General features: G+C 40.6%; 2 protein-coding genes across 2 annotated transcripts; one reads left to right on the top strand and one right to left on the bottom strand.

The window, feature by feature from the left end:
- The first annotated feature begins 1119 nt into the window (after positions 1-1119).
- sctr (secretin receptor) lies at positions 1120-7160 on the top strand. The gene is made up of 13 exons (XM_031839444.1): positions 1120-1272; positions 1348-1447; positions 1846-1959; positions 2309-2415; positions 3027-3136; positions 3223-3355; positions 3441-3594; positions 3699-3759; positions 3862-3931; positions 4265-4356; positions 4615-4753; positions 4835-4876; positions 4967-7160. Exons 1-13 carry the CDS (start codon positions 1231-1233, stop codon positions 5150-5152), a joined length of 1350 nt encoding a protein of 449 aa, XP_031695304.1. The 5' UTR covers positions 1120-1230; the 3' UTR covers positions 5153-7160.
- LOC116377736 (acyl-CoA-binding protein-like) lies at positions 5719-8167 on the bottom strand. Its single transcript, XM_031839445.1, has 4 exons — positions 7729-8167; positions 7331-7448; positions 6331-6393; positions 5719-6243 (listed from the first exon to the last, which is right to left on the bottom strand). The coding sequence occupies exons 1-4, from the start codon at positions 7732-7734 to the stop codon at positions 6158-6160; spliced, it is 273 nt and encodes a 90-aa protein (XP_031695305.1). The 5' UTR covers positions 7735-8167; the 3' UTR covers positions 5719-6157.
- Positions 8168-10378: the final 2211 nt, after the last annotated feature.

Raw genomic sequence — 10378 nt, 5'->3', positions numbered from 1 at the left:
TATATATATTTATATATGTTTACTGTCATACTGTTGATATAAAGTATGCACTAGTGGCATCACATTCCCTCCACAATACGGTGCATTGATAAAGTAGTTACACCTTTTAATTTTTCCCCTCCATTATATTATGTTGCAGCTGAAAACTAATATCATTTAAATTCATTTTTCCATTCAACACTCTAGACCCCATAATGAAAAAGGAAAAAGAGAAATAATTTAGCAAATTTATAACAAAGAAAAAAATGTCTATATCACATTGACAAAAGTGTTCAGTCCAATTGACTCAATTGGACTCCAAACCAGATGTAGACGTCTCAACGGTGATTAAGAGAAACGGGAAGCACCTGAGCTAACGCTAGGCATTAAGGGATATTGAGTTTAGACTGATGAGGAAAATATTATAAAACATTTTAGCACGAGGCTGGGGAACAACTAAATGCTACCTGTTAGCTTAATTTAACTAAGTTACGCTAGCGTTAACTTAACGCTTCTTAGTAAGAGTTTTATCAGCTTTCATGACAAAACGTTTGAACAATGGAACTTTAGAACTTACTTAAGCTTTAGACAATAGGTTGTATTTAGTAGTTCAGATAAAGCAGCCACACTCCGTCTATTTTCGTACCAGAAGCATCTTTAGTTTAATGCCACACACCTGCTGCTCTCGTGATTAGCGGAAGTACCCCACTCTCTAACACTACCGTTGCCATAGAGGCGCTCGTGCTGAGTGGGCGGGACAAACATCCGGGCGACAACGATTTGTTGGCTGCTACTGCCATTAAACTACGTCAATTACACAGAACAATACCGGAAGCTAGCCATTCCATCTTCAAAATAAAAGCATAGACTACAAACTGTGTATGTATTCAATGTTGTTACTTGCTTAGTTATATGCAGTAAAGATATAATGTATTTATTCACATATTTATTTACTAAACCTCTGTTGCTACATATAATTTCCGTTTTCAATCAATACATGAAAATAGACGTTATTTTGAAAGTTACAACCGGAAGTTGCAATTTTAATATAACTGCCTTGATAGGCGCTTACCAGACGGTCCCGAGCAATACCGTGCATAATTACCGACACTCTGAGGAGGTCTGTTTGATTTTCAGACCTCATATATCTGCTGCATGGCACGATGCCTGCTTTTCATTCTAATCAGATATGCGGCTTGAGGTTTGGCTGTAGCTGCCTGTATTGATGGAAAGAGGAACCCATCAGACACAATGAAAAAAGTTGGACTTATTGGATTGCTACTGTTGCCCCAGGTGAGAATATAGATGCATGTTTATTTTATATACACATCTTAAGATGCAAGTGCATCATTGTCTGCTGATTTACAGGCGAAATCGTCATCAGGGTGTCTTCCTCATGTTAATCTTGTGAGAGAGGAGGAAGAGTGCTTGGCAGATCTGCTGCTTTATAAGTCACACAAAGCAACAGGTGAGTTAATAGTTTCTAAATTGTGTATTTTACACCTATTGTGTTAAATTATACTTTAATATTGAATAAATCAAGATTGGCGCTTTCCATTAAAAAAGGAAATCTCTGATATTAATACAATCTTTCAATTAAGATTTTTTTGAACCTTACATCAATTTGATGCAATGTTTTAGTGACACCTCGTGGTCACATAACACAATGCACCCTGAAATCCAAAACTTGCATCAGGCAGTAGGCATTTTATACTGAAGGATCAGGATTAATCCAGATGTGGTGTTTTCTTGGGTGTTTTATCCTGCAACTAAAACATCAAATTCGATCACCACATTTGTATAGAATCCAAACTAATTAAATGAATAAATAAATAAAAAGTTGTGATTTATGTTCCACGCATGAAGAAAACAACATCAGCGTACACTGTAAGGGGATGTGGGATGACCTGAACTGCTGGCCATCTGCTTCTCTTGGGGAAACTGTCTCTCAGCCGTGTCCGGAGTTTTTCACCTCGGATGGTGAGATACCACACATGTACAAACAGACAGCCATCATCTATTCCCCATTGAACTGGTTAATTATTCTCTTCTCGTGGGTCTCCATCCAAACATTCAGCCATTAAACAGGAGTGTTTATGTGGGGAGATGAAGATGATGGATTTCATGATAAACTATCTGAAGAACCAGATGCTTATTGAAGCACCTGGAGAGGAAAAAGTAATGGTTTTGCAGCTTTTTACTGTGCAATAAATCCAAGTGTGTGAACACACCAGTGACCAGCTGAAAAAAAAAACATCCTCATAAGATATACTTTCCTAGGATACTCAGACAACAATAACAGACACAAGATTTTCTTGCTATTTTGCAGGTAAAGTGCACCGCAACTGCACTGCCAGTGGCTGGACAGACCCGCTCGTCCCATATGAAGACGCATGCGGCTACACGTTCAATGAGACGCTCCACTTTCTTGGAGAGGTTGGTGGTATCTAAAAGGCACACAGTACCTGTAGTTTATCCAATACAAACCTATGAAGCACCTATGAAATCCTTTTTAAATGACTATAATTCTGATTTCTATTCACGCTCATGTCTGTGAGCCAATGGGAAGAGAGTAGCGTCCCCAATATCCTAGAAGAGCCACTTACTTTTCTGCCACAAATGTATAAAAGCAAACCCTTTTTTTAAAGTTAATTTAACTTGTGTTGCTCAAAATGAGAAGGTTTAAGTATCTACTGTTACAAATCTGCTAAAAATATAGTGTTTAAGTATTACAGGGTAGGTATAACTTTATATAACTTTTGCAGCAAAACATCAGCAAAGTTTATTTCTGTCACACTTTACACACAAGAAAGATTATTTAGCTTTATTTTCGTTTCTTTTTTTACCCGACAAAAAACATTACATTTAAACTACCAACAGTCTTGAGCAGAAACAAGTAAAGCACATACAAAAAAAGTGTTTTTATTCTAGCCCAAAACACTTCTTACCAAACTCTTGAAATAAACTTGGCACAAGACGCCCCTGAGACTGGTCTTTCGAGTCTTAGATGCGGGTGATGAAGTGATGCTCTCCTTCCCCTTGTCCAGTCCTCAGATGCCCACTTGTACTTCTCCTATGTGAAGAACATGTACACGGCCGGGTACACACTCTCCCTCATCTCCCTCTCCATCGCCATCACCATATTCTGCCTGTTTAGGTGAGAATCACTTCTTTGTGAAAAGCATTGGTTGGTCCTTCCCTGAAAACTGAGGGATTAAACAGGGATTGTTAATATCTCTTCAGAAAGCTGCACTGCACCAGGAACCACATCCACATCCAGCTGTTTGTCTCCTTCATCCTGAGAGCCATCTTCATCTTCGTCAGAGACTCTCTGCTATTCACCGATGAAGAGCTCTACCACTGTGACTACTACCCGGTGTGGACGGACGGACGGACACTCTCTTTCTTGTCGTCCCCTTTTTAATCTGCCACATGATTAACACACCTCTCCCGTGCGGCAGGTGGCGTGCAAGGTCGCGCTCATGTTTTCCAACTACTCCATCCTGGCAAACTACAGCTGGCTGCTGGCGGAGGGTCACTTCCTCTTCACCCTGGTGAGCCGCTCCTTCTTCTCCCTGAGGAAACACCTCGCCTGGTACATCGTCCTAAGCTGGGGTAGGTAGAACACGTTAACAGAAATCAAGTGCGCCCCCTCTCTCTTTACAAATACCGACTCTTTGTCTTTTTAGATTGACTCGAGATCTATTTCCATCCCACAGGCTTACCTTTGATTGTCATTGTCTCCTGGGGATGTGCCAAGTATTTCTATGAAGACGAAGGGTATGAGGGTTAAACAAGTGTTTCACTAGATCATTTGCAGTTACGAGATTATCTATGTTTATAAGTGTATGATAAAATTATTTCTTATTTTTATTGCCATAGCTGCTGGGAAACCAGGAGACATGAATGGATTTGGTGGATACTTCGAGTGCCAGTCCTTCTGACTATATCTGTAAAACCTTTATTTTGTTTTACTTTAAATCATTAAAAGTTGTTTGACATATTCAGAGACACACGTGTTCACGTTCTCGCCAAGAGTTAGACGATGATTGATACCACTCACATGCTAAGTTAGAAGAAAACAGCCAGCAGCTGGTTAGCTTAGCGTTTTCCCCATTTCCAATCTTTATGCTAAGCTAACTGGTTGCTGGCGCTAGCTACATATTCAGCATACATGAGTGGTATCAATCTTCTCGTCTAGCTCTTGGCAAGAAAGCAAATTTCCCAAAATGTCTAACTATTTGCAGGACAAAATGGCATAACAACGGTGCTTTAATCATTTCAGATGAATCTCGTCTTTTTCTTGGGCATTTTGAGGATACTGGTGAACAAACTCCGTATGCAAGATGCACAGAGGAATGAATTCTGCCAGTATAAGTGAGTAGAGATCAATACTACTACTGCATATCTGTTTTGTAAATTTGAAGTCGGCAGTGGTTTACATATGAAAAAGAAGTGTCTTTGAGGGATGGGAATATATTTTATATAAAAGAATGAGATAAAGACTTTTGCTATTTGCTAATCCCAGTAAAAGTACACAGAGCTGCAAATACAAGGGAACTATACAAGAAGTAAATGCCTGGGAAAGTCTATTTTTTATTGTTAGTTTAAAACTTTCCCCTTTTCTTTCACCAGGAGGCTGATCAAATCCACATTCTTTCTGGTGGCTCTGTTCGGTCTGCATTACATCCTGTTTGTTTTCTTGCCCGTTGAAGTCAGCAGCTCAGTGTTTAAGATATGGACGTTTGCCGAGCTCGCTCTGTCCTCCACACAGGTAAATCCGTCGCATGTATGAGAAAGAGAGCGTCCGATCAACCCTACACTCACTGACCTCTCTCTCTTCCCATCACCAAAGGGTTTTGTGGTCGCCGTGCTCTACTGCTTCATGAACGGAGAGGTAAGAACCAGTCGGCGTCAAAAAACAGAAAGCTCCAAAGTTAAAGTGTGAAGCAAATTTGGGATTGAACGCGATGCGCACATTTTCCAGGTGCAGCAGGAGTTCCAGAGGAGGTGGCGGAGGTGGCGGCTGTCTCAGCACCTCCCCAGCCGGCGCCGGCAGCATCACGGCTCCATCAGCAACAGCGGGTCCCCCCACACACAGGTGTCCCTGCTGCCCTGCTCTCCGGGAAGCCCGACAACCAGTGGACTCCCTGTGGATACAGTGGAGATGTGACTCAAGTGGCTCATTTCCTCATCGATACATAATGGATCCTTGCTGAGGGCCAAATAGTGCACACCTGCAGCTTGAATGTTTAATACTGTCAAATGCATATTTTTCTAATCTCTAGAGTTTCTTTTATTTGACGACATCAGGATGTGAAATAGCTGGAGAGCTTAGACTACTTGGTTGTAGCGATTATAATGAATACTGTCACAAGATTAATGTGGAAATGATTAGTAAATGTCCAAAAGTAACAGATAGACAATTGGGAAAAACAAATTAAAGGGGCACTGCATTCATTTAGTATTTCACCATGAAGTTCTGGGGACTTGAATGATACGGATTATATAAAAAAAATAATTGTTCAAATTGATTAAGTAAGTATCGACCAATAGATCCTGCCCTTTTGTCCCCAGTATGGTTAAAGCTCCAAAAACTCACTTAATCCTACAATTCCCATAATGCAACTCAACAGCATCTTTTCATGAATGTCTTTCAAACTCAAGGGGTTTCTATTGTCTATATTTGTAATGTGTAGTCTGAGGTCCAAAGAAATAGGCGTTATTATTGATAGCCAGTCCTGTGAACAGATGCTCTTTATTTAAACCGGTTTTATCCGTAAACGTACATTGTAGTCCCACTCAAAAGGATTAGTTAGACATTTTAGGAAACACATCTTTTCACGTTATTGCTGAGAGTTAGACGAGAAGATTGATACCCCTCTTTAATGTCTGTAAGCTAAATATGAAGCTACAGCCAGCGGGCGATTAGCTTAGCTTAGCATGAAGGCTAGCTGTTTTTTTTCTCCTGCTCTCAGCAGGAAAGCAAATCAGTGTCATCTCACAAAATGTTGCTACTCCTTTACACACTTTTTTTGTTTTTAACCAATTTAGAGTAGCAGAAAGTACTCCAGACTGCTGTCTCGCATTTAAACCCAATCATGTCTTACACAGTAATAAAGTATCAAAGAGTCCAATGTTAAGTTTCCACTGAGAACAAGATGCGACATTGAAAAGGCTACATCATTTGAGAGAACCCAAATCTCTTCTTCAGGTCCTCCACCAGGTCAATATAGGCGGCCATTGCTTCTTCTTTGGACAGACCTGTCGGTTAAAAAGCAAATCAGTCGGTTTTTGCAAAAAAATTAATCGGTTTTAACCATTTCCATATTAAAGTTCAATAAATCTGACCCTTCCGTTCTTTCCATGCGTCCCATTTTCCTCGTCCTGCGAGGTCAAAAAACCCTGGACGTTCTGTGGACGTCAAAGCAAATAAACCATCAAACACTGAAATAACTGAAACTAAATTCTATTTTAATCATCAAAAGTAAAAGTACAGCAAAAGTTGCACCCATGTCAGGCTATTATTACATTCTACAATCAAACAAAAGGTACACATGAAGGGTTTTATAGTCCGATTCTATTTCTTACTACTTTTTAAATTTTACTAGTTTCAAACAAATGAATAATAAGTAAATAAAGGATTCTGCATTCCACCAATTATAGGCTTTAAAATAGTATTTAAATGTTAATATTGGGAGATAAAAGTTAAACAAAGAAAAAGGTGAAAATGTTCTTCATGGATTAAATAAAAATAATGAAAACATTCCCAGATAGGGGTCTAAAATCCTCACTACTCTATATGATATCACTGACGTGTATTAATGCAGCATTTTACTGATGGAGTTGGAGCTGTAATTTCAATCTGTTAAGTAACGAAAGCTGTCAAATAGACGTAGGGGGGTAAAAAGGTAAAGATTCGTCACTGAAATTGAATGCAGTAGAAGTAGCACAGAATTAGTTGAGCTTGTTGCTCATTTATCCATGCGTATTTAATGTTTATAGTGGAAAACTAAGTTTCAGGGGTTTTAAAATCCTCTTTTTGAATATTCATGTAAGTAATACTTCCTGTTTTTTGTGCACACAGTCCCAAAATGTTTTTTTCCATTTCAATACTATTTTTTTTATATATTTTTCTTTTAAATAAATGTCTGTGTCAAAGTATCAGTTCTGGGATCGTTGACAGAAAGACGCAGAACTTGTTCGACCTGATTCTTTCTCGCCCCACCCTGCTGGGAGTCATCCTGTGCACAGAAACTGGCGAACTCGGAGCGAATGAGTCCTTCCTTTGCGTCGCCATGTGGATTCCACAACGTTAGAAACCTCAACAAAAAGGACTGCAGAGACTCACCTATGTTAACATCGCCGACCGTGGCCTGCTTGTATAAGCCATATACTTCTCCCAGCACTCCGTAGCCGGGTCTTTTGTCCAGCACCTTCACCTCCTCTACTGCTCTTTCAAAGGATTCCTGGCAGGACGAGAGAGAAACACGAGCTCACGCAGAAATCTAGAAATTGGTAGAAATGTTTGTTCTAAAACCAGACTTCCTTACGATTTTTGTTTCTAGTTAAAATGACTTATCGCCTCATTACATCTACACAAGACTTTACACATGTAGCTAAGCGGAGATATTCCTGCTCTGTAACAACCTCCCTGTGAATCAGTAAAGAAAAGACAACGTAATGGTACCATAGATCTTCAATGTAACATGCTACAAGAGGCTCACAACTAGAAGATATCATACTTACATTCATGACTGCTGAGAGAAACTGGCACACCTTGCTGCTGCCACACTTTTCAGCCGGTGCTCGTCAGACTCGTCCTGCGGTGGTGTCCTTTGTCACAGAGTGGAGTGGGAGGTGGTTTCTGAAGGCCACGCCGTCATTACAGACAGCAGGAGGCTGACTGACGCTCACTTTTACGATTCTCCAATTAATAATGAGGAAGCAGTGCATGATGTCAGGGTTTACGGTTATACCTGCAGCACTGCAATTTAATTATTTGAATAAAATAATAATCAGGCTGTTATTGAGAATATAAAAGTCGTGTGATCTGATTCTCAGCCACATGATGGCAGCATCCACATATGATCTGCTGTTTGTGCTCTGCACTTTGGGTCAGCTGTGATGAGATTTACCTTCTTATTTTTTTATTCACTGTAATCTTTAAATAATTAAGATGTTTTATTTCAGCCTGTGACTTCTCTCATGAAGCATCTACAAATAAATAAATCTATTTCACAATATTCAAGAGGTGAATAAAATACCGGGGGAAAAGAACGGTAGAACAAATGTTTTATTCTTTGTTCTAGAGATTTGAGTTCTTTACATTCATGCCTTTGAGGTTAGAAGCATTTTGATTTAGATGCATCTACTTATCACAGAACAGAGAATGATTTTTGGCAAGAACACGAAACTGAGAATACAAACTCACAAGGAAACAACAATGAGCCTTTCCTGCTGAAACAGTAACAAAAAGAAACAGTTTGATAATAGGCCAAATGTGTTCTGATCAGCAGGTCAGTTTAGTAACACCAAATGGTAACCATGTTCAAAAAAAGAAAACTTTGTAACAACTTCTCTAACAAAGCAAAGCAGCACGGAGCAGCTTGAGACTCTGGGTCTCCCGTTTAGAAAGGACCCCTGAGTGAGGGACTGTGCACTGATGAGGAGGAGGAGGAAGGATCGTAGTCAGACATTCTCTGGAACACTGATTCATCTTGTTCTTCAAAAGTTAACAAACTGTAACCAAAACACATATTTGGTGTATAAAGCGGGAGTTTAGCGTTCAGCAGCTACTGGCCAGAATGTAAAAGGTATACATTATTTGCCATACATTTGATGATTGCCATTTTTTTTGCATTTAACTCGCATTACAGTGAAGGAGATCAAATGTTTAAATTGGGGCACATCATCTAAAATCCTTTACGCTTTTCCTCCGTCCCCATCCCCAATAATTCCCGCACAGACCCGAACAGTTTGAAGCGTCGCAAAAGAAAAAAAGATGACGAAACAAAATGAAACATAAGTTGAAGACCGGAGGACAGAAGTCTGCGGCAGTCTTGAAGTGCAAACAGAAAAATGAACTGACGGGAATGCACGAGGCAAAGTCTGCTTCTGATGTTTAGAGTTTTAAATAAATCATATTTCAAAGACTCAAATATGAACTTATGCAAGATTCTATAAGTCTTCAGCAGGTTCTTTCCAAGATATATAAAGGAAACCAGAAGCTGATCTTGTTCTCATCAGTTCACGCAACAATAAATTAAAGTGAAAAACATGAGGACCAACTAAATACTTGTTAGTGACGATGCATAGTGCAATAAGGTTGACCACCACAGCTCTACTGGTCAAACATCTCTAAGGAACTACCAGCTAATTTGTAGAAAAGACGCTCACACGTCACTGAAATCTTTCAAAAGGCATCAGAGAGGAGCCTTCAATACATTCCAACGGTGTATAAATCATTTATCTCCTGTGTGACCTGCCGTTTATATTCATGAGCGCACACGTACAGAGCGTTTCAGTCTGGATCCTCACACGTTGCTCACCTCCTCCAGCCTGTTGCAGAAGCCGTCGCCCGGCAGGGCGAAGTGGAGGTGGCGGCTCTTCTCCCAGCCACGGCGGATCCGCCCGAGCCGCCGGGCCACGCAGGGGGCGAGGAGGGCCAGGCGGCCCAGCAGGACCACGGTGGGAAGAACCAGGACCAGCATGAAGGTGGGAGGCATCAGGAAGCGGTACTGGTCCGGGTCGAAGGCGTGGTCCCAGCCGTAGAGGAGCGTGTGGACGGTGGCCGTGGACAAGGCGCAGTAACCCAGTGTGGACTGCAGAAGGCGAAATAGGGAGGTTACCATAACAATCGTCCTCTCTAAATATATGACACACATGGTTTCAAAAGAAGTCTGAGATTTCCCCTTAAAGTGAATCGTCTTCAGCTCATATTCCACTAGATTAGCTCACTGTGTTACAGAGCCCGAAGAAACACACTGACCCACCACTCATGACCTGACTGAACCTCACCAGTTTGCTGCTTAATGGACCTACAGGGCACACCAATTAAAACAAACTTCCCAAGGATGAGTCGGGTAGAGGCCATGGGGTTAAAAATGGCCTCGGTTTTTCCTCGTTCACACACTAACTGGGCAGAGCGGATCATAATTGTTTCCACTTGACAGGAGTGATGACTTTTTCTATTGCGGTGCTTTCAAATACAGGAAGGAGAACAGCAGCAATTTTTAAAAAAGAACTAAAAACAGTCGTCGTAGATTGATGGCAAAAGAAAAAAGCATTTCTGTTTCTAGAGAACTGCAAAGGAGGATTGGAGAATAGTGGTGCTCGAATAATAACTTATTTTCCACAGCAAACATTTTGAGACAAATCACAGGCACATATATACATA

This window comes from Anarrhichthys ocellatus, unplaced genomic scaffold (genome assembly GCF_004355925.1).
Source record: "Anarrhichthys ocellatus isolate YVR2014 unplaced genomic scaffold, GSC_Weel_1.0 scaffold1616, whole genome shotgun sequence".
Taxonomy (NCBI): Eukaryota; Metazoa; Chordata; class Actinopteri; order Perciformes; family Anarhichadidae; genus Anarrhichthys; species Anarrhichthys ocellatus.
The sequence above is the reverse complement of the archived record's forward strand: the minus strand, read 5'-3'. Positions and strand labels throughout refer to the sequence as shown.